The 23526-nt window shown below is 38.5% G+C and overlaps 2 protein-coding genes across 13 annotated transcripts in view; one reads left to right on the forward strand and one right to left on the reverse strand.

Annotated features, from left to right (window-relative positions):
• Positions 1 to 7164, forward strand: part of UNC13D (unc-13 homolog D) — a 65205-nt gene extending 58041 nt beyond the window's left edge. For 7 of the 9 annotated variants that reach the window (XM_070739895.1, XM_070739899.1, XM_070739894.1 and 4 more), the window contains 3 exons: positions 2226 to 2349; positions 2630 to 2835; positions 6437 to 7164. In XM_070739895.1, coding sequence (XP_070595996.1) covers positions 2226 to 2349; positions 2630 to 2835; positions 6437 to 6543 — 437 coding nt within the window. In that variant the 3' untranslated portion in view covers positions 6544 to 7164. Of the gene's footprint in view, positions 1 to 2225; positions 2350 to 2629; positions 2836 to 6417 lie in introns of all 9 variants that reach the window. The other 2 variants (XM_070739893.1, XM_070739901.1) reach the window with 1 other exon arrangement.
• A 7721-nt stretch (positions 7165 to 14885) lies between these two features.
• UNK (unk zinc finger) overlaps positions 14886 to 23526 on the reverse strand; it is a 56612-nt gene continuing 47971 nt past the window's right edge. For all 4 annotated transcript variants that reach the window (XM_070739902.1, XM_070739905.1, XM_070739904.1 and 1 more), the window contains 2 exons: positions 20907 to 21164; positions 14886 to 19048 (listed from right to left, as the gene is read on the reverse strand). In XM_070739902.1, coding sequence (XP_070596003.1) covers positions 18893 to 19048; positions 20907 to 21164 — 414 coding nt within the window. In that variant the 3' untranslated portion in view covers positions 14886 to 18892. The remainder of the gene's footprint in view (positions 19049 to 20906; positions 21165 to 23526) is intronic.

Genomic DNA, 23526 nt, shown 5'->3' on the forward strand with positions numbered 1-23526 from the left:
TGGGAACTTATTGTTCAGATTTGAGAGAGATATTGACACTTCGTGGTTTCGTTTTCCATTTGGACACTTTTGGCATTCTGACACACAAGCAAAGTGAGTAATTGGCTGGCATAAGCCAGAAAGACTTTTGTTGCCGGCTTGAGTCATTAACCCTGACCCTTGGTCTCATAAACCAGCATTTCTCTTGCAGTTTATTTATTTTATTTTATTTAGTTATTTTGTCAAACAATTATAGGGTGGTAATTTGTACAAATAAAACATTAGATAAGTAATGATAAAAAGTAACAAAGAAGACAATAGGAGAGGGATGGTAGGCACAATGGTACACTTATGCACACCCCTTACAGACCTCTTAGAAAGGGGGAGATGTCAATTGTAGATAGTCTAAGGTTAAAGGTTTTGGGGTTAGGAGTTGTTGTTGAATTAAGCCAATTTTGTACATAAAGAAACCTTTTGCCTTTTGCAAGATTCTCTGTGTGTATTTGTATAATTGTCTTGTTGGGTGGCCAGGCAGAACACTAATTTAAGAGTTCCAATGATTTGGTTAACAAATGTGGCAAGAAGTGTCATAAAATGGGGCAAAACTCACTTAATAAATGTTTCACTTAGCATAAATTCTGGGCTCGATTGTGGTTGTAAATTGACGACTACCTATACAGTCCCATCTCTATCAATTTTTAGCCACTAAAAATCAAAGGCAATCCTACCTGTTGAGCCACCTCCATTGTTTTGTTCATTACTGTAATTTGGCTAAAATGAAAGAAAACTTGGGAATGACCCATAGAAATGGATAGGTTTGGATACATCCAGACCAGATTTGTGCCCAGTGGTAGCCACACAAATGGTTTCTATTCTAATTCCTAATTTTGTTTGTGTTTAGAGCACATGAAGAATTTTACACCTTCTAAAAGGCAATTAATCTGAATAAAGATCTTCTGCTCTGTAACAAACACTGTTAATTAAAATCTGTGTGTGTGGGTGGATGGGTGTCTATTCCAAGGATGTCATTGCAAACTGTTAGGGAAAGATGCCAAGATGTCATGTTGTTGCATTCTTAAAAGGAAAAAAAGAATAGATTTGCCTGCATTTCATTCAGTTCCCCAGAAGAGGAGGATGTTGACTGAGTGCTCTGCAAATAGTGCAGTTCTGGCATTGCTTATCTTTTTAAAAAGCTGCCACAAATCACACCGTGTTCCAGGACTTTGGAATAATAATAACAAAAAAGAATGAAGGAAAAATTGTTTGAAAATAGAAAGTTGAATTGTTAGCATTTAGCAGTACAGCCCATACACACATCTTTCCCCAGCTTCCCATCCTCCAGACACCTTGACACTCCAGTGAGCATAATTTTTCCGTAGCATAGTCGAAGATAGGAAACTGCAGTTCTCAACATTTGGGAGCATCAGGTTGCAAAGGGCTGGAACTAGAATATATGTAACACTTAGGACCGTTGTGGTTAGTTAACAGGAATGAGAGAGAGCTTTCCTTGACCCTTGATTTAGATGTCAGAGGTTTGTTATTATATATTATTATTATTATTATTGGATTTGTATGCCACCCTCTCCAAGGACTCGGAGCGGCTCACAACAACAATAAATACAATAGAATACAAATCCAATATAAACTATATTAAAAACCCATTATTATTAAAAACTAGCCATTCTAAAACAATCACACCAATCTCAGAAAAAGTAAGGGGAGATGTCTTCAACATCTTATGGAAGGCAAGGAGCGTGGGGGCAATTTGAATCTCAGGGGGGAGTTGATTCCAGAGGGCCGGGGCCACCACAGAGAAGGCTCTTCCCCTAGGTCCCATCAGATGACATTGTTTAGTCAACGGGACCTGGAGAAGGCCGACTCTGTGGGACCTAATCGGCCGCTGGGATTCGTGCAGCAGAAGGCGGTCCCGAAGGTTGTTGCATATCAATAGGCATTGGTCAAGAGTGACCAATAGAATGACTCAAAAAACAATGGCTTCATCTACTCCATACCATATTGGAAAGGACTGGAGAAGAAAATGATACTTGACCTCAGTTTATAAACATTCCAATAAAAAAGAGAGGAATTTCTGATCTAACCTTGTGAATTACAAAAGGTTGAATACTACATGGATGTGCCTTACTTTGGAGGCTTTTTTGAGAAGCAAATATTCATGATAGATACTTAAGTAGGTTTTGTGTTATTGTTCTGTAACTTCTATACCCTCCCCCCCCCCCCCAATGTAGGCCTAAGTGATCCCTTCATCGAACTCACTCTGGAGCCACGCCATGAGTTCCCTGAGATTGCAACACGGACAACTGAGTGCATAAAGAACAATCTCCACCCTCTGTTTGACGAAGCCTTTGAATTGTATGTATCAAGAGCCACTTCTCTTTCCTGTCCTATAATAAACTCATCTTCCAAGAGTCATCTTCCAAGATTACAGTTATCATACTTAGAGCATGAGTTCAATAGGTTCTTCATCTTCCTTTGGTTGACATGTTGTAGGTATCACTGCTCTACTCTATGAGGTTGAGCTTCTGTTCCCCATTGCAGGTGGAGGGGGTGGTACTATATTAATTTGTCCTATTTCTATTTGAAGACCCGAGGTATCATGATTTCACCACTGCCTTATTGGTTTCCCCTACAGTTTGGTTCCTCCGGAAAAATGTCAGCAAGACGGAGCATGTCTGCTGCTTACGGTGTTTGACTATGACACCTTGGGAGCAAATGACCTGGAAGGAGAAGCTTTCCTCCCACTCTGCAGGGTCTTGGGGCTGAATGAACCCGAAGAGTCAATCAACCCATCCAGAGTACCACAGATCCGTTTATCTTTAACTCATCCTGGAACTGCTGGTAACCACTTGTCTTATTTTTCAGGCTATCCTCTGGAATGAAAACATTTTAGTTAGGAATCCAACTCAAACAGGATAAAAAACAATTTTATTTATTCTGTTGCACAAACCAGGCTGTTAATTGGTAGGAATATTCATTACGTTATTTATGTTTTGCTACAGAAAGGAGAAGAGGCCGTGAATTAAAACAGAAGTGTTTATAATTATAGCATGCTAAATTGAGGAATTAATCCATTAGTCATTCTAATCTAGCTGGTGGCTCTTCTATTTTTGTAAGGCAGTGGTATAGATTTGCATGAAATATCTTTTCTTTTAAAACTTCTGTAAGAAGATATTTGGGTAAAGTAAATGCCCTCCTAGAACTTTATATAGGAGGCTACATTTTAAACATTATAAAAATGTAGAGGAATAGCAACTGGAAATGTACACATTATCAAAAAATAAGTAATATCAGATGAATTTCCTGTCCACAAATATCTTACCATTTCTTTCAATTAATTGTGAAGATAAAGAAGAAATTGGTTGTAATATTTTAATATGACTCCAGGATTGTCTTAATATTTATTTATTTATTTTATTTATTCATTTGTCCAATACATAAGTACATAGGAAGAAAATAGACATGTGATAATATAAAAAGTGTGAAAGTGGGCTTAGAGGAGAGGAAATATGACAGGAAGAGAATATATAAGATAGGTGAAAGAAAGGAAGGACAATTGGACAGGGGACGAAAGGCACACCAGTGCACTTATATACGCCCCTTACTGGCCTCTTAGGAACCTGGAGAGGTCAATCATGGAGAGTCTGAGGGAGAAGTGTTGGGGGTTAGGGGTTGACACAATTGAGTCCGGTAATGAGTTCCACGCTTCGATAACTCGATTGTTGAAATCATATTTTTTACAGTCAAGTTTGGCGGGGTTCGTATTCAGTTTGAATTTGTTGCGTGCTCTTGTGTTGTTGCGGTTGAAGCTGAAGTAGTCATTGAGTGATAGGACATTACATTGAATATCACTAAATATTAAAATACTAAAATATGAATGAAAGCTTCAGTCACCAACTATTTCCCCTAAAATAAAACATCTCCTGATAATAAACCCAATCAGGCTTTTGAGTGCATGGCAATAAGTCCCAGTGCTTAATTCAGGGTTAAAAAAAATATAAGATAGGGTCTTATTTTCAGGAAACACGGGTATATATTAAAAGTGACATAGCATCAAGACCCACACACATTTTGTACACTATAAATAATCTGTTGTAATAATGAGATGAAATCTTTGAAAAGATTGGATTATAATGTCATTAGAGAAGGCAGAGTTAAGAACATTCTATTGACTTGCTTTTAATCTGTTTACTGAAAATAGACTATTTGCTCTAGGATTTTTTTTTTGTTCCACCCACAGGAGAAATTACATGCAATTCTCTTTTCATTAGTGGGTTAAAACTTGATTTAAGCTTTGCATTATTAAACTGAGAGTGGATGTTTTCCAAAGATCTCACTAGATACTGAGTTTTAAATTCTTAGCACCATTGTCTTGGAAAGATAAGCTGATTACCTATTGCCTTGGCAATTGCAAAAACAGTTTTGCCTTTTTGAGCAGCAGATAAAGTAATTTCCCATTGAGTGATTGAGATCTGACTCCTCCGTGTAAGTCTTGTGCCTGCCTCCTACTTCTCCTCAATTGCTTTAGCGTGGGATCTCCAAGCTCCATCACTTTAAGACTTGTGGACTTCAACTCCCAGAATTCCCCAGCCAACTTTGCTTTAGGCGATCAGTTTTGCTGCTCTTTCTATATGATGAGCATGTTTCCTGGTATTGGCTAAGCACTGAAGATGTGCTGAACATAGTGTAAGGATAAAGCACATGACAAAGTAAAGTGGGGATTAAGGCTTGCACTGCCCTTTAGAGAAAAATTAGCTCAGGGCATTTTGCAAAAAATGATTCCAAATTGCAGATTACTATAACTTTTCTTTCTTTCTTAGCTCTTTCATTCTTTTCTAAGTGACTGTTATAAATTCCAGTCTTTATCAGTGGTTGCTTTTGAATTTTCTTAAGGTTCATAGAAAAATAGAAATTTCCTCTAGTTCTTGATTCTATGCATTTTAAGTATCTTGCACTCAAGACAAGATTAGCAAATAAGTCTCACTTTATCCACTCCTTTTAAAATATGTATTAAGATTCTCCCAAGCTGAAATAAAGATCAATTCAAGACTAACTGGGATCATAAGGAACTGCTTGAGGCTAGAGGAAGAAATCAAAACAACTTTTAAAAAATCCTGCCTTGTTTGCTATATGTATTGTTCACTACTGTCCATTATATTAATACACATTTTCCATCCATAAATTTTTCTAGTTTTTATTTCTACAGATGTGTTTCCCCCAAATTATGCCTCTCAATTTTTGTAATGTTTTCACAACTGATATCCATGTAGCATATATAACTAATCAAGGATAGAAGTAACTTCAAACTGAGGAGAAATTTCCTGACAGTTAAAACAATTAATCAATGGAACAACTTGCCTCCACAAGTTGTGAATGCTCCAACACTGGAAGTTTTAAAACTGTTGGACAACCATTTGTCTGAAGTGGTGGTAGGGTTTCCTGTCTAAGCAGGGGATTGGACTAGAATACCTCAATTTCCAGCTCTATCATTCTGTTCTATTACATGCTTCCACAAGAAATCTAACATCCCCACTCAAAACAAATTGCAGAAAAGTTATATTATCTTAAAAGACTTTTCTATAGGAAGGAGGAAAAAAGGCAGAAAGGAACGTACAGAACACCATATAAATACAAATTTCTAGTGAGTTATGCATAATAATGGCCACATTGAGCAATTTATTTATTTATTTATTAGATTTGTATGCCGTCCCTCTCCGCAGACTCGGAGCGGCAATGTTGTCCTCTTGGGTTTGCATTTTTGCACATAGAAGCATACGGTAGGAAGAGACTTTGGAGGTCTTCTACTCCAACCCAAGGCAAAAAAACCCTTATACCATTCCAGATAAATGGCTGTCCGTTTGTTTGTTTTCTTGAAAACCTCCAGTAATGGTATACTGTACCCACAATTTTGTGACACAATCTGCTCCATTGATTGTTCTGACCTCCAGGAAATTTCTTAGCTGCAGGTTGGATCTTTCTCTGACAAGCTTCCTCAGGTTGCTTCTTGTCTTGCCTCAGGCAATTTGGAAAATAGACTCCTTCCCTCCCCTGACAATTCTTCAAGTATTATGTCATCCCTAAGCCGTCTCTTCATTAAGCAAGACATACCTACTTCCCTTAGATGTTCATTGTATAGAGCCTTTCTCATCTTTGTTGCTCTTCTCTGCACTTTTTTGAGGGCCTCAGCATCTTTCTTTCTTTTTTTTTTGGAATCATGGTATACATTAAAAATTATATAATTTTAATTAAACATTTAAAAAGTAAAAGTCTGGTTCAGAAGCACCTAGACAGCTTCTCTGTTGACAGCTGGGTAATGGAGAGTGGAACTGTTTTTTGGCAGGAAAATAGCTTTGTATTAATTTTCTGAGAAAACTATGCTAATAGCAGTACAGTACTGTACTGCTATACCTCAGTGAATTGCAGGCCATCTCTTCCCTCCTAGGCAATGACATCCTGAAGCTCCTGGGGACCCGCAAAGGAGACAAGGAAGCACAGACCTTTGTGAAGCTCCGCAAACAAAGAGCAAAGAATTCGAAGGAGCTGGCATGAGGCAGTCAAGGAACATGGGTGAAAGCACAGGTGGAACCAAGGTGCCACCACAGAAGTTCTGCTGCCATGGCAACAGCTGATCATACGGAAAGAGTAGGAAGCCATAAGGCTCTTGTTATGCCTCCTGGTGCCTTTGATGCAACAAACCAGACACTGGAGGTTCTTTAATCCATGTGAACTGAAGCTGCTGGTTGTTTTTCGATGAACCATTGATCTATTTTCATCCAAGAGACAACGGGAAGGACCCATGCCACCCACTCCACTTCCCCCTCCATATTCTTTCTTTGCTGCACGAGTTTGAAAAGGACGAAAAAAGGGGAAGGTCGGAAGCTTCTGAAGGCTGTCGCGAGCTGATCTATGCCCATCGTTGTGTGTGCAATGCACCTCTGTGGGGAAGAACTAGGCTGCTTGAGTAGTGAAGCTTGTGATGATCCTCTTGTGGACCTTCTGCAGGAATTTTTTACTCTGTGCTCCAGATGGCACGGGAAAGGGCCCCCCCAAGGGGAAAGGAAATAAACGTTTTCGAGAAGGAAAAAATGGGTGTGTTTTCTAGCCTGTTACAGAGTCTGGGACTGCTTTCTGCTTAAGCAGCTTGATTAAAAAACAATCACTGAAAAACTACCAGTAACAGTTCTCTGGTCTCTTTACATCCAGGGCATCGTTTTCATAATTGCAAAGGCAGCTTAGCAAAGTCTGAAAAACCCTTGTGGCTGAAAGCAATGGATGAATCATTATTGTACAATCCTCTCCTCTACCAATAATACTGTTCTTGCTGTAGCTATAAATTTATAGTTTTCTCTTAGGAGGATCACTGGGGCCTGACATGGTACAAAAGTAGAATTTTGGAGGATGGGGGCAACAATATATCTGTGCTTCCACAACGAATGCTGCTGTGAACTAGTTTCAGGTAAATAAATGCAGGAGCATGAAAGAAAACAAGTAACAGTATTGCAGAAATACATTTCAGTTGTTGTCATTACTTTCCTGTGCCGGGACCCATGTTGCCATGACAATATTACAGCTTCACGTGCTCTTCCTTCCGAAAGGGCCCATTTTCATGTCCAAAATTAAACAAGGTTTCCATTTTTTTTTAAAAAAAACACACACTAAATAATCTAAAGTTCTCAGGTGGTTTTTTCCCCCCCTCTCCCACCAGAAACAGCAAGACTACAAAATGATTAAATAAAACTAGGGCATGCTGTTTCACCATGTGAGAAAGGAACCTAGGCCTCAGGATTAGGGAAAAAGGCGGGAGGAAGGGGGAGTTCAAAGCTTCATGGTGGCTGCTTCAAATACGTTAAAGCTGTCATGCTTCAAAGATTTTTCACAGGATTAGAAAGCAGCATTGCATTTCTGTAGCCTTAGGTCCAGCTCCCTTTATCATCTCCACCAGAGTATAAATATGGCTACTCAGACCTGAAATGCATTTAAGAGTATTAAAACATTACAAGCCATAATTAGAGCCCATTTCTCACGAGTAAGATTCAGGCAGGTTAAAATGTATTGCTCTAGATAAGTGTTTCCCAACCTTGGCAACTTGAAGATATCTGGACTTCAACTCCCAGAATTCCCCAGCCAGCGAATGCAGATTTGCTTCCAGAAAGACCTACTGCCTAAATCACTAGATACCGAGCAGATGTTACTATTTTTTCTAGGAATAAGCATAACCTAGCAGGCCTCTTCTGATTAGGAGGCAAGTAGAAGTGTGGAGAGCGCAGCTGGGCCTTGGTTTAAGAGCCAACCCCTTATTTGCTAAATCTGCTCCTCATAAATAAATATTTTTTCAAGCTAAGGTCACAGCTGTGCATTGCAGACGTGACTTCCATAACTCATACAATGTGCAAAATGCTTACCTTTAGGTGGTTACACCCCACGTTTACTTCTTGTAAATATAACCGCTACTTAATATTTTTCTGCCATCAGTAAGAGACTAATGGTACCGATAATATTTTTGCACCTTTGCCAACTCTGTGACATCCTTATTTAAAAGTTCAATCCGCATTAATAGCTCTAAAACAAAAGTGTTATCATACCAGGTGTTTTATTTGCCATTTCTTTTTAAAATATAAAACATGTGCCACAACATGAAACAATGTGGGTTCATTGTTTTAGGGAAGATTTCCTTACTTAAAAGAGAAATAGATGACCAATGGTCGGCAAAAAAAGCAGTGGGAACAGTAGCAACGTCTGATTTCTGCCAGGTTCCCTATTGAGTCTCCTTGAAGAAATTTGGCAAAGAACACCAGAAATCTTTAATCCCTTCCCTACCTACCATAGCAGGCAAATAATGAGGGACGAAGGGATTGTGCAATTGGCTGGGAAATTGTCACAATGTTGAAAATGAAGATCACACACCCAACATAAACCAGTGGTAGCACTGTAACAGCCCAAATTTCCCCAAATGTCATTCCTTAAAAATCATGGGTCCCAGATTTTTGATGCATTCTGTAAGTAAGCCCATTTGGAGTATCTTGGTTCAAGAACTGCCCAAAATGCATCATTTTGTGTAAAGATATAATGAGTTTTAGTAAGAAATAGATGGATTCACTGGGTTGCAACCCATTTCATTATCATTTTAATGTGCCAAGAAACTTACCACTTCTAATGATAAGTGTGTGTGAAAAGTTAGGAATCTCTCTAGCCTCAAAGTGATTCAACTTAATCAGCTTAATATGATTTCATTTTCAATTCAGCTATCAGTTTACCTTGCATAGAGAAATCAATTTCAGGCCCCTTTGATAGAAACCACCATTCTGAATAATTTGGCAGCCTCTAAAATAGTGATGCATTCCAGATAATTTAAGAATTAAATAGCACTGTAGCCATTTGATCATCTGTCAAATATAATATTATACCTCTTACTGCCTGAAAATGTTGTCAATATGTGTAACTTAGTCATACGACATCTTCAATCATTACTGATTCCCAAGAAAGACATCCTTCTAGTGCATGAATGCTTGGTTTATGCAGGAGCTTTTACAGAGAAAACCTGTCAAAATATTTTGAAAAGCCAATTGATGCCTTAATGGGGAGAAAAATTCTAATGAACAGAAACTTTCCTTAAGTAACGAACTGATGTCAATACTATGTTTCAGTCTATAGACCGACCTGCCATGACATTAATTATTAATCCTAGTCGATTTTTAGGCCATCAATCCTATCATTTGTTTTCTCTGCAGCAACTTCTTTTAAAAAAGTAATGCTACAAACACCCTGGTAAAGATGATTTTAGGAATGAACTATTTTAGCCAAAACAGCAGCAATTTCAACTTAGTTTTGGAAGGGGAGAGCATGGGAGAGATGGAAAATTTCTTTCTCCTCTGCCTCCCCTCCATTAGAATTTGCCGGTTTTGAGAAGACAAGGAATAAGAATTTTGTTCTAACAGTTTGGACATCTCATTTTCATATCCACTTTGAACTAATGATTTTCCTTTTTTGTTTTTTTTTTAAAAAGTCAGGTTGGATTCCCCCCCCCCTCAGCCACATAAAGTCCAGGTGTGTTGGGATTACAAGTTCCAGAAACACCTGGAAACACAATCATGAGTTTGGATTAGTGGTTAAGGTAGTAAGCTAGAAATCAGGAGATTGTGAGTTCTAGTCTTGCCTTAGGCATTAATGTCAGTTGGGTGACTTTGAGACCAACCCAATTCAAGATTGTTGTTGTGGGGAAAAGGAGGAAGGAATAATTAGGCATGTTTGCCACCTGGAGTTACTCATAAAGTACCATAATAAAAGCAGAATAACAATAAAAATCAAATGAATGAATGAATGAATGCTCCCTATCATTTGCAATGGCACTAAAAAGGGATCAAAAAGTTTGATGTCCAGCTACTTAAGAAACTGAGTCAATACTATCCTGCTTCTTTCACCTTGAGAATTTACTTTAAGAATTGCAATTGCTGAATAGGAAATAAGCAGAGTGTGGTATTCTGAACTGCTGCAGTCCTAGATTTGAGAATGTGAAACTATTATAGAAACAACTCGATAATTTCATACTAATTTTGTAGTGTCTTGTGGTATTTTAAATTAGCCCTCTCCTGTCTATGGAGATAGCCATAGCCATAGCCATGTCTCAAAGGTGCTTTTTCAAGAGCCAACTGGACTTTCTTGTTTTTCTTTGAAGACATTTCACTTCCCAGAACTGATGAAGCTTCTTGGAGGACAACCAAAATATCTTCTAAGAAAAACAAAGTCCAGTTGCCTCTTGAAAAAGCACCTTTGGGATAGTCCTATTCTGAGCTATCTATCTTACATTTATAATCTCGACAAATCCTATTCGATGAGCTATATTTATTAACACAGAGTGAATGCCCCATTGTCCAATCAGCCACCATTCTTAGCTTTGTATGAAAGACCATATTCATCCCAAAATGAACACCTTAAATCTGAGTCATTACAGACAGAAATAGAAAGACAATCTGGCTAAGTGCAAATACAAATATTTTTAGAGTATAGCTCAATCTAGAGAAAGTAATTGTACTGCACCTAATTTTACTGACTCTCAAGTCACTTATGATTTATCCTGCTGATATGAGTAAATCTCAGCATGATTAAATTTATAATTGCTAAATTTCTATGATGGAGCCTTCAGTTTTAAATCCCATCTTAAAATTAGCAGAATTATTTAAGCAAGAATTGTCCAGCTCATATGAAGATATTACAGTACAGTAATCTGTTTATTAAACAGGCCTGCCTTTGTTTCCTTTTTCCAAAAGTGATGGAAAGATAGATAATAAGAGACCAGACTGGAACGAGGAAATGTGAAAAATTCTTGGCTAGTAGTGTTAGCAGTTCTTAGTCCTGTTATTTTTACAGCTGGATATTGAAAAACTGCTTGAGTAAACTTCCAGAAAGCCAGCATCTCCACTCACGATTCTGAAGCCTTCCGACTTAAGTCTTCAACAGCCTACAATTGTCTCATCTTCTTCAGTCATTACGAAGTTTCACTAGAGTCAACTACTGCTCTTCTAGGTGGGTCATGGGAGTGCCTATCCATACTCTTATTTTTATGGCAGGGTAAAAAGGTGGGGGGGGGGGGAAGGAAGAAAAGCCAAAGCCATTGCTGTTGGACCAACTTCAGCCAAGACCTGCCTGAAGGCACTAAGCTGCTATGATGAAGCCCAAAACCACCCCACTCCCAAACCCAAAGCTCTAATGTTTGAAACAGCAAAACAAAAATGTGTGATTTGAGATTTTAAGCAGTTGAATGAAGGAAAACCAGCTCGCCTATTTTAATGCAATTCAGGAACAGTACCAAACTTATGACAGTGTGAAGTACTCACTACAAAGCATCAAGGAGGAAGATTTTCCTAGGTCTAGAATTTTTTTCCCTGTGGACTCTTAGGAATGGGAATATTGGCAGTTAACGACCATTTTTTTAGAATGAGAATTTAGGATTTGAGAAAAAGCCCAAGTCTCTTTTAATTTTGTCTTTATACCATAAACATATTTTTTTTTTAAAAAAAAACATCCTAAAATCCTGTCATCTGTATTATACAGAATGGGGAACAAATTATTAGAATACAATATTAACTCATTTTAGTATATGAATACAATATTAACTCATTTTACTGTACACTGTCTTCAGAATTCTCTAAAACCATATTAGGGTTTCCATAGTATCAAAAACTAAAAAGGTGACAGGTAGGTTTCTTGACATACAACCCACAAAATACTCTTCAGGCATAAGCTCTGTCAAGCTTTGCCATCACATACTATCTTTTTACTTTTCTGAAGCTTGAACAGACAAAAACTGTTCTAGTAAGATACTTTATCAATAATATACAGGGAATTGTTCCTTACTTCCCTACCTTCTAAATATGAAGTAAATATTCTCTTTAAATCCAAATGACACCACATGTACATACATTCTAATACAGACAAACATATGCACAAACAAAATGGCTACCTTTTTTTTCTTAGCAAAAAAATTTAAAAAATTTATTGTCGTCTAGAAAATCCATCCTGCCTTTGGAAATTGTGACATAAGATTGCATTTTGTTTTAGCTCCACATGCAAAATTCACTTTGCCAAGAAAGAGTGTCTAAAATTAGGTTTCTGGACAGCCAAACACACATATATACAGAGTACAAGAAAGAACAATAGCTGAAATCACAGTTCCGCATTACAGTCTATAATAATGTAATCAAACACCACATTGTATACACCATCTATTATTATTATCTTTTGGCTGACTTCTACAGTTTGGAATGGCTCTCCCTCCACCAGCCACCCTCCCCACCCTGGAAAAATCCAAGGGAAGAGACTGGTCAAGAAGTGCCACCATAAATACTGCAGTGTGTAATTATTAAGAATTTATATTGTATTGTTTATGTTCTGTTTAAAATACTGGAAGCTACAAAGTGGGGAAGCCTCATACAGATTTTTGATCCAGTCACCAGATTTGAGGAATACTTCACTTATAATACTTCTCACCAGAAACATCTATGTTCTCATTGCATTACTTTAAAGGTTGATATATTGGGGAGGGGATGGAAGAGAATTAAAAATTATAATGAAGAAACTCCCTCACACACACTGGTTATAAGGAGGAAATGTATCTCCTATATTTCAGAAATAGTTGTAAGGCTTCCCTGTGGAGTCTCTGTTCTGCTCTGCCTTTATGGCTGAACTGTGATTTAAAGAAACAAGGTGACCCATGTTAGCTCTGAGTTTGTGCATTTTTCTTCAAAAGTTCTATTTTGAGTTTTGACTAATTATATTTTCGTATTATGTCTGAAGAAAAATCTGCAGTTAACCTTAGTGGGGAAAAATTAGCTAGTTTCTCAAGCTGTGTTTTAATGATGGTTTGTTTGCATTAGCCACAATTAACACTAAAGGCAGTTGTAGGAGTTCAAACAGAACAGCAAGCTGTGAGTGTTTCAAATGGATGTTTGTGTTTCAAATGGATGTTCAACTTCCTTTTCATACTTGAACTGGAGAAGAGGAGGAAGACAGAATAAGCACAGACAATGGGTCACTATCTCTTCTGCTGGAGCCTTGCAAATGTGGAGCAATGCTTGATGGAAAGGTGCAATCCCTCACCTTCACAAAACCATTCCATCTTAAAAGGAAGGAACATATGTGGGCACTTACAGGCTTCCCTATTAATTCTTCAATTAATCAACTATCCTATACCTCATATAGTAGGTTTAATGACCCATCTGAAGAATGTGGATTTTGCAAATACAACATTCCTTTTTCTCATATTTAGAGCAAGACGAAACGTCTAGTTTGGATTAGTGAATAGCATTAATAGCTGGACCTCCAACTCCATAAGACCTTTGGATAGTGGAAATACATACATTTTTCTAGTTAGGACTTTGCTCAAAAAACAGAGTTGGGAGATGAGAGGCTTTATGCTCAACTGTGTGGGGAATTCCATAATCCAAACACAATTCCTTCGGCATTTTATTAGGGATGATTTAGTCACGAACCCAATTTTTGACAGGCAGAAGTTATAGTATCTGTTGGTTTAAAAGAGAGGAACTGTTCAGATCCTCTAAGGACGATCGCTGGCAGGAAAGAGCAGAATTGCTCTCAATCACTCCAGTAAACAAAACTGCCTATATAGAAATTTAATACAGAATTAAATCTTTAAAAAAACAGAGAAGCCATTTTTACTTTTGCACTTGATAACTAATAAAAAATTCACATTTCAGGTATTTCATTTTCAATATTAAAATTCATAGAAATCTAGCATGTTTTTTTTTGTAAAAAGTGCTTTTTAAAAGAGTGGGGTAGAGATATACTTGTCCTTCTGATTCTCAAGTTTAGATAAAACCAATCTACTGTTATATTCTCTCTTGCCCAAGTATAATACTGACATTAATGAGGCAGGTGAAGGGGACATAATTGGAGAAGAATCTGTTAAGCTATTTATAAGAATGGGGGAATTTTAAATTTTTCTTGTATTCTTTGGTCCTTCAAAATAAGACAAGAAAGAGTAGGTTGTGGCATGCATGTAAATAGCTGGCTTCACACACACTTTCTTTTTCACATTCCACCAGCAATTTGCCAATGGAGTTGGGGATAGGAATTGGGTAATCAACAATATTGTACAAAGTTCCAGTTCTTGGGGAATTTGTTTTTTTTAAAAATCTAGATTTAAGTGACACCAAGTGTATTGGCGACACACTTTCTAAAGAATTCTGCTGAATTTAATAAAGCTATGGCAATTTAGGATAAATCAGATCATCCCACAAAGTCAATAATTCACTATGGACAATCACATAGAAAGGCAGAGGAAGCAATAAAACACAATGTTTACAAAAGTAAGTGTTACAAATCAGTCACCACCAGAGCATCTGCAAATGGCTGCAATTCTGTATAAACACTATAGACCCAATTCAAAGATTTTATTTCCTATTATTTTTAAATTAGTTACCAAAATAGTTTAGTACATTTCCAGCAGAGTATTATTCCCCATAATTTAAATGCATTGTATCTGTATGTATTTTTTTTTAAAAAATGTTCACATATTTTAAACAAACAAGCTTTCTTTAAGACTGAAGCATGTTTCCTGACCATGGAGACCAGGGATGCCTCATGGCACAGACATTCAAAGGCTATAAACCAAAAACAACACAGCTACAAGAGTCAGCCAGCAGTGTCTCTCCATACATAAAAAAGCCAATTAAGTGTTTTTTTTAAAAAAATGAAGAAAACAACAGATACTAGTACAACATACACATTGAAAAAAGCAGTTTTATCAAACATAAAAGTTAATTTAAAAAACAAAACAAAACCTAACCAGAGCTGCACTTTGAGATTATCTGGGAATGCATATTTAAACCCTCCCCCAAATATAGAAGGGTGGAATTATGGAAGCAAATCTAATGATGTACTTGAATTACGTACGGAAAAAACTATCTCGATGGTGAATGGCTGGATCCCTCTTATAAAGACAAGAGTTTCCAGTGCTTTTTTCAGGTTAGGGAAAAGTGGGTCAACTACCGCAAACAAAGCAAAGACCGGTGAGCAAGGGAGTGAGATTAAATTCTAAATATTACACTTTTACACATTAAACGACTCCCAGTGCAAAGTGGCAGATTAGAGTCCTTGTAGACTGGACTGTTGCTTTTCATCGTCAGGAAGCTGCTGCGCTTGTCTCTATAAGAACAAACTGCAGTGAGAGCTCCGTCACTCAGGGACAATAGGACAACACATTCACTGGATACAAATTTTAAAACAGAAATATTCCAAACCATAAATTTCATTGAAAGTCAGTTGGATTTAGGCCCCAGTATAATTTTTTAGAACTTAACACACATAATTGAACTATCAACATAATCAGAGAGTTGACACTCCTTTGTAAAACACTCTGGGGAGAGTGCACATGGATTCTCAAAGGAAGTGATTCTGATGCTGCAATCTGAAGCACATTAGCTAGAAAACAAGTTCCAGTGAGTTCACTTGGGCTAAATTCTGTGTAAACATGCTTAGAATTACTCAGCATGTTTTTTAAAAAAAAAACTGATTTTTAATATGATCTGCTTAGAGCCTGGCCATTTAACTCATGCTGCCCCCCAAAAGCATGAGAAATAAATGGCTACTCCTGCAAACCCAGCTGATTGTTGCCTGGGACTTAACTTAATCAAGAGAGTTAGTTACTGTCCATCTGTTTTAAACAACAAGCCAAACTTATGTATTCCTCTGGACTAGATGCACTGCATCCAGAAAGTGGATAATAAGAGTGGTCATTTCAGTCCAAGACAAAAGATTGCTCATATTGTCTGATTTATGTATTTGTCTAGTAAGTCCATGACAAGGAACATGCTTAGAGATTCAGACATTTTAGTCATTTGAGGATGATATCACTATCGTCATTGGAGTTGTCTGCTGGCAGGTACCCAGCCAGAAAGGGAATTTGTACTTACCAATGGGAGTTAATGGTGATGCTAAACTAAGGGTTAGGTTAGGAGATACTTTGTGAAAAAAAGCAGAGCAGTAGGAAGGAAAACATTTGTCATTGGCGATATAAATGCCAAAATAGAAGTATGGGAGAGTAAAGACCCATCTCTCCTCTCCTCTCTAGAATCATTCTTTGGATTCTCCAAACACAGAATCCTGTGCAGGCTCAAAAAATATTCCCATACCCAAGAGAATGGTCACAAGAAGGTGACTAGTGAAACATGGGATTAATGTAATTGATCCCTGAAGAACACCTAATGTAGATGCTCAAGGAAAGCTTAAAAATTTCAAGGAAATTAGTAAAATTTCCTAGTAATAAGGAAAAAGGAATGTATTTTGGAACCGAAGCAGTGTGGTTTCTGAGCATAACTTTCCCTTCTCTTTCTCTTACGTGTGGTGAAATGTGGCCCTTGTGGCATTCATGATCAATCTATCACAAGAACTTAAAGTGGATCAAGAGTTTTAATTCCTAAACAGTTAACTAATCGCAAATGAGAATATTGTGACATCTTACATTCATCAATTTTCATCCTGCACTGTTGCATTCACCACTTCTAGCTATTTATGTTCAATATGAAACATTTTGAGAACTTGCATCCTGCAACCAAACACATACAAGGGCTTCTAAGTGTTTGCAAAATGGTCTTTTTTTCTGTGGGATTTAAAAAAATATTTATCTCTGTATTTTTGCAGAAATTACTACCGGTAGTTTAGGGAATCCAAGTTTCATTCAGTTTGCAACTTTAGCAAAAGTCGTCAGCTATGCTATGTAAACCTTATCAGATCCTTACTTGTATTAAATGTAAATAAAGATAGGAAAAAGAACCTTGTTGCTTTATGACAGGCAGATAAAAATATAGCAAATAACTATCTTCTCTATGATATTCTGCCCATGTTTGTGTTGGTGATACCTAGGTTAACAATATGAAGGGCTGTGCAGTTCAGGAAAGGTGACTTTGTGCTGCAAATTTGCATGTTCACCATTTCTGAATGCACAAAGGGCCATCCTTCTCTAAACTATAGAATAGAGTTTGCTTTTAACTACAATACTTGTAACAGCACCATTCATAGATAAAAGAATTATGAAGGAAATGTGTTGATTTGTTTCTTCCTACTGGCAAGAAATACCAAGCATTCAATACTAAACAAGTTACATAATAACTGAGGCAAGCACAGCCCACTTTGAATTGCAATCTGTAATCTTTTTTTTTTTTTAAACCAGAATGCTCAATTTCTGCAGGGAGGGAAAAGCTAGGGAATTTAATGGATTGTAATTTGTTTGGTGAGTTATAAACTTCTCTTAGACAGATCAAAAAGACTCCAAGTGGCTTCATTACCAAAACCTGATTTTGAAGCCCTTCTCCACTTCCATGATAATACAGATTATAAATTTGAACTTTTCTCTTTACAAGGTCCCACTCAAAAGTGCTATTGAAGTTTCTCAAAGTCTTACTGCAGAGTAATGCTGATGAAAAAAAAGGATGTTTATATTGGCCTCACCTCTACAGTGTGTTTTGTGTTTTTATTCCTTGGACAGAATTAAAGAAGTATGCAAAATGACTTTCAAAAAAGGAACTTATTTTGGTTTTCCAAGAGACAAGTCAAGAAAATTTCACAATACTGGAGGCCACAAGAATGCCAAATAATTGAGGCTCATAAGCAGGGAGTACTGACCGGCATGAGTAAGATTATTATGGCTGCATAAAGCCCGTGAAAGAAGTGTTTCAGAAAACACAGAGCATGAAGAAAGCATCGTTCTTCCAATTGTTAAAGCAAATTAATCTTTTGTAAGATTTACCCAGCAGCTTTGAAAACCATTCCTGGAGTGAGCATTGCAAAAGATACAGCTGCTTTAGCAATTCAAAGAAAGATGTCTTGCCTTTTTGTGCATTGCAAAAGAGTTGCTTCAAAGGCTTTGCACACCTGTAATGGTTGTGATACAAATAAAAATACTAAATACTATAGTATATAAGAAGGAAATGAATTGAAAATTTATTTCTATCTTTTCTCCCCCTCCCCCCCCCAAACCCAATCCTTAGCTTGGAAATCACTTGCAAACTCTCTTCATCCTCCCTCTAAATATCTCTCCAGAAAAGGTTAAAAAAAGATTATTTATTTCCTAAATAAAAAAGGGAGGGAGGAAAAACAGATTTTGCAAATGGCCCTTTGATTTATATTAAAAAACTGCTCTAAAAGTCCCTAGTATGTTAGAATTAATGGGACCGCATGGGTGGGCAGCAGGGATCCTTTAAATGGGAGATGTAAAATATTAAAAAAGTGCTCTGCAACTAATATTTTGTTTTTATGTGTGTGTGTGTGCATACATACATATATATACACACACGTCCACACACAGATATATATAGACATATATATATATATATCTGAAAAAGTTTAAAAATTCTATGTGATATGCTAAACAAATGTCCTAGTACAGTCACGACTGGAGAGCATGTGGCCTGTTGGGCTGGCAGATGGGACATTCACCCTCCTCGGCACATGTTTCACACAGCACAGTGTGTTGGCACGGTAGTACCACCCGGTTCTCTTCCTGGCACTTGAGGCATTTCACCGACTGCATCTGAAACACTGCCTGAAAAGAGAAGAAGCGGGGTGGGGAAAAGGAGATGCAAAGGGGGATTGTTAGTGAAACACAATGGCCCTCAAGGACAACTGCTCTATGTTCAATAAGCAACTAATGAAAGAGCCAGAGAGAGTCCAAGGGGCCGGGGGAAGAGGTCATTTGCCCAGCTTTGTATGTAGCAATCTAGCCTTGGGTTCCTCTAACTGGGGTAGGTAACCTTCTTCTTTTTCTTCTTCTTCTTCTATCCTCTTTCTGGAATTTATTTTGCTGTCCAGCAGAACTGTCAAATACGAGGGTCGCCCAGAAAGTAATGCACCACGTTTTTTTCTCAGCCTACAGTAATGGTACGAATGCGAAATTTTAGATATACATTATTTGAATTGTCAGGAATGCGTGTTTAAATTTTGCGTTTCAGACAGATAGTGTAGCTGCAGCAGGGTTTCAAAATGGCATCTGTAAGTGATGTACATTACAAGCAGTGTGTCATCATTGAATTTCTCAGAAGAAACTGTTGGGAACATTCACAAATGTTTGTGTACAGTTTATGGAGAAGTACGGTTAGTCACTGGGCACAGAGGGTGAGGCCATTAGAAGGCGGTTCGGCAGAACTCCAAGGCTTTGTGACCAGAACAAGGAGTGGTACCGACAGGGCATACACGCCCTTCTGTCTCACTGGAGGAAGGCCATAGAATGGGATGGAGATTACGTGGAAAAGTAGGGACTGTAGACGAAACATCATTCTTTCTTGTGTGTAAGTTTCATTGTGTTCAATAAATAATGGTTGAAGAAAAATAATGTGGTGCATTATGTTCTGGGCGACACTCATAAATGAAATTCTCGATATCCTCTGGTGAGGAAGAAACTCCAGGAAACTATTAGATGAAAAATGGCCTGGTCTGCAATCATAAAGAATATGACGGGTGGGTAATCCATTACCTGCATCCAGTTTCGGCACTCCCTCACAACCCGTAAAATACGGTAACAATTTCTGGGTTTGGATGATGCAGTTTTTGCTTGACTTGGGGAGCTTTTGTGCTGCCGAAGTGAAAATGGGAAGTATAACCACCGCCACCAACCTCTAGATTAAAAGTCACCACTGGAAAGCCACCAGTCGCTTGGGAGACTGAGTTACTATTCCATGATGTAGAATAGGTTACCAACTACTGCCAAGCATAATAGCAGACTGGCAGACTCTTTTTATTCAACAGATGACTGAATTTTATCCTCATCCTCTTCAACTCCAAACAAAGTAAACTAAAGGCTGAGGGAAAACCCATGCAAAGAAAATGTATATTGTAGACCTGTGAGGGTGAACCTATGGCATGTGGCACGCGGAGCTATATCAGAGGTCATGTGAGACGTTGCCCTTTGTCAGCTCCAGCACACTGGCCAGCTTATATTCAGCTTTGGGAAAGGCTGTTTCGGCCTCTGGATGCTTCAGGGAAGCTTCCCTGAAGACCCGGAATGCAAAAAAAACCCGCCCAACAGGCCAACAGGAAGTCTGGAAAGTGCACTTCCAGTTTACCCATTGTGCTGTTTTTTAGCACTCTGGAGGGTTCAGAGAAGCTCCCTGAAGTCCTGGAGTGCAAAAAACAGCACAACGGGCAAACTGAAAGTGTGTTTTCCAAACTTCTGGTTTGCTCATTGTGCTGTTTTTTTGCACTCCATGGTTTCAGGAAGCTTCTCTGAACCCTCCACCAATTCTCTCTTCTGCTGAGAAGAGCTGCATCCTGATGGAAAAATCTTCTGCTGTTCCTTCCAGAAAAATAGGGCCCAACATTTAAACGTCATTATTTATTTAACTTATTAAAAATCCCATCGTGAGTTAATGCGACCTAAAACTTCCATACCTCTACCTCAAACTCACCTTATCAACTCTTTCTAAATTGGCACGCAACTGTTTTTGGAGATTATAGAGTGTGGACAAGGAGAGATTCTCTAAATCAGAGAATGAGCGCAGGAACTGGGGGTCCTGGCCAGTATGGATCCGTTCCATTTCTTCCTGGAGTTTCTTGACTTGCAGTTCCAAGGTCTCTCTCTGCTCCCGGGCTAACTCACATTCTAGGGTTGCTGTACTTGCACGATCATTAGCTTCCTCCGCTTCTTTTTTCCATGCATCACAGGCCTGTATATCCAAAGTAAAGTATTATTAGTAGCTTCTCTTAATCATTTCATATGACTAAAAAAAAATCTGTTTCTAGCTGTTTGCAATTTGGGGGATAGACTTCTTCTATCTTTTGATGACACATAATCATCATCATCATCATCATCATCATCATCATTATTATTATTATTCTTTTTAATATGTTTGTGAGTGACATAGGGGAAGGTTTGGTAGGGAAGGTTTGCCTATTTGCCGATGACTCTAAAGTGTGCAATAGGGTTGATAGTCCTGGAGGCGTCTGTAATATGGTAAATGATTTAGCTTTACTAGATAAATGGTCAAAGCAATGGAAATTGCAGTTTAATGTTTCCAAATGTAAAATAATGCACTTGGGGAAAAGGAATCCTCAATCTGAGTATTGTATTGGCAGTTCTGTGTTAGCAAATACTTCAAAAGAAAAGGATTTAGGGGTAGTGATTTCTGACAGTCTCAAAATGGGTGAACAGTGCAGTCAGGTGGTAGGGAAAGCAAGTAGGATGCTTGGCTGCATAGCTAGAGGTATAACAAGCAGGAAGAGGGAGATTATGATCCCGCTATATAGAATGCTGGTGAGACCACATTTGGAATACTGTGTTCAGTTTTGGAGACCTCACCTACAAAAAGATATTGACAAAATTGAACGGGTCCAAAGACGGGCTACAAGAATGGTGGAAGGTCTTAAGCATAAAACGTATCAGGAAAGACTTAATGAACTCAATCTGTATAGTCTGGAGGACAGAAGGAAAAGGAGGGACATGATCGAAATATTTAAATACATTAAAGGGTTAAATAAGGTCCAGGAGGGAAGTGTTTTTAATAGGAAAGTGAACACAAGAACAAGGGGACACAATCTGAAGTTAGTTGGGGGAAAGATCAAAAGCAACATGAGAAAATATTTTACTGAAAGAGTAGTAGATCCTTGGAACAAACTTCCAGCAGACGTGGTAGATAAATCCACAGTAACTGAATTTAAACATGCCTGGGATAAACATATATCCATCCTAAGATAAAATACAGAAAATAGTATAAGGGCAGACTAGATGGACCATGAGGTCTTTTTCTGCCGTCAGACTTCTATGTTTCTATGTTTCTAAATGGCAAACAGCCTGGTCAGCTTCAGCAGAGCCTGATTTAGCACAAGCAGCTGATTGGCAGTACCAACAATCGGTTGTTTGATGTTGTAGGAATCGCTGCCACCTATCGCTGCCTTTTTAGTCCATTCCAGGCAGCAATTGCTGCTTACTATTGCTGCCGAATTGCAGTGGCGATCTGTAGAGTGCTCCTGGGGGCCAAGGAGGGCAAAAATGTGATGTGTGGGTTTGGAAGATGAAAAACAGGATGCACAGAGACTTTGGGAGGCCTGCAAAATGCTCCTGGGGGCTAGAGGGGGAAAAAAAACCTGTTTTTGGTGAAAAAGGGATGCACAGGGCAGGGTTTCAGAAGGCCAAAAATGGCTGTATTCAGTGTATAAGACGCACCAACATTTCCACCCTCTTTTAGAGGGGAAAGTGTCTCCGAAAAATACAGTAGTTCTAATAATCAATATTAGCCTATGCTTCTACAAGAGTTGCAACATGTGGCAGGTGAGCATGACAGGGCCCACATCCCCACTTGTGCAAGCAGCAGGCATGTCCCTGCGTTCCATTTGCACGAGCAGTGAGTGCATGTGCCTAATGCTCCTGCAAAACCAACCCTTCTCTTCCACTTTCCAGTCTGCAAAGCCAGAAAAGGTTGGGGAACTCTGTCACAGAGTAATTCAAGAATATTTGGGCTGAGCATCACAACTTGAAATCTACTCCTCTGCATCCCTGAAGACAGTGATGGCGAACATATGGCACGGATGCCATAGGTGGCACGTTGAGACATGTCTGCTGCCACGCGAGCCATTGACCTAGCTCAGCTCCAATATGCATGTGTGTGCGGCCAGCTGATTTTTGGTTCGCACAGGGGCTCTAGGATGGTGTTTTTAGCTTCCAGTGAGACTCTGGGTGGGAGGGCCTTTTACCCTCCCCCAGCTCCAGGGAAGCCTTTGGAGCGTGGGGAGGGCGAAACACGAGCCTACTGGGCCCTCCAGAAGTTGGGAAACAGGCCGTTTCCGGCCTCCAGAGGGCCTCCGGGGGGTTGGAGAAGCTGTTTTCATCCTCCACAATAATTGAATTATATGGGCACTCGTGCAGGCGCAATAGCGCGCCTGCACGCTCTTTCGGCACTTGAAGGAAAAAAGGTTTGCCATCACTACCCTAAGATATCAGTCTTTTTCTTTGTCCATTAGTAAAAAGATCTGTAGGGAGCTTACATTACAAAATCAATTATGGCAGCTGAAATTCTGTCTACTCTCTTAGAT

The sequence above is a fragment of the Erythrolamprus reginae genome, chromosome 2 (assembly GCF_031021105.1).
Source record: "Erythrolamprus reginae isolate rEryReg1 chromosome 2, rEryReg1.hap1, whole genome shotgun sequence".
Taxonomy (NCBI): domain Eukaryota; kingdom Metazoa; phylum Chordata; class Lepidosauria; order Squamata; family Dipsadidae; genus Erythrolamprus; species Erythrolamprus reginae.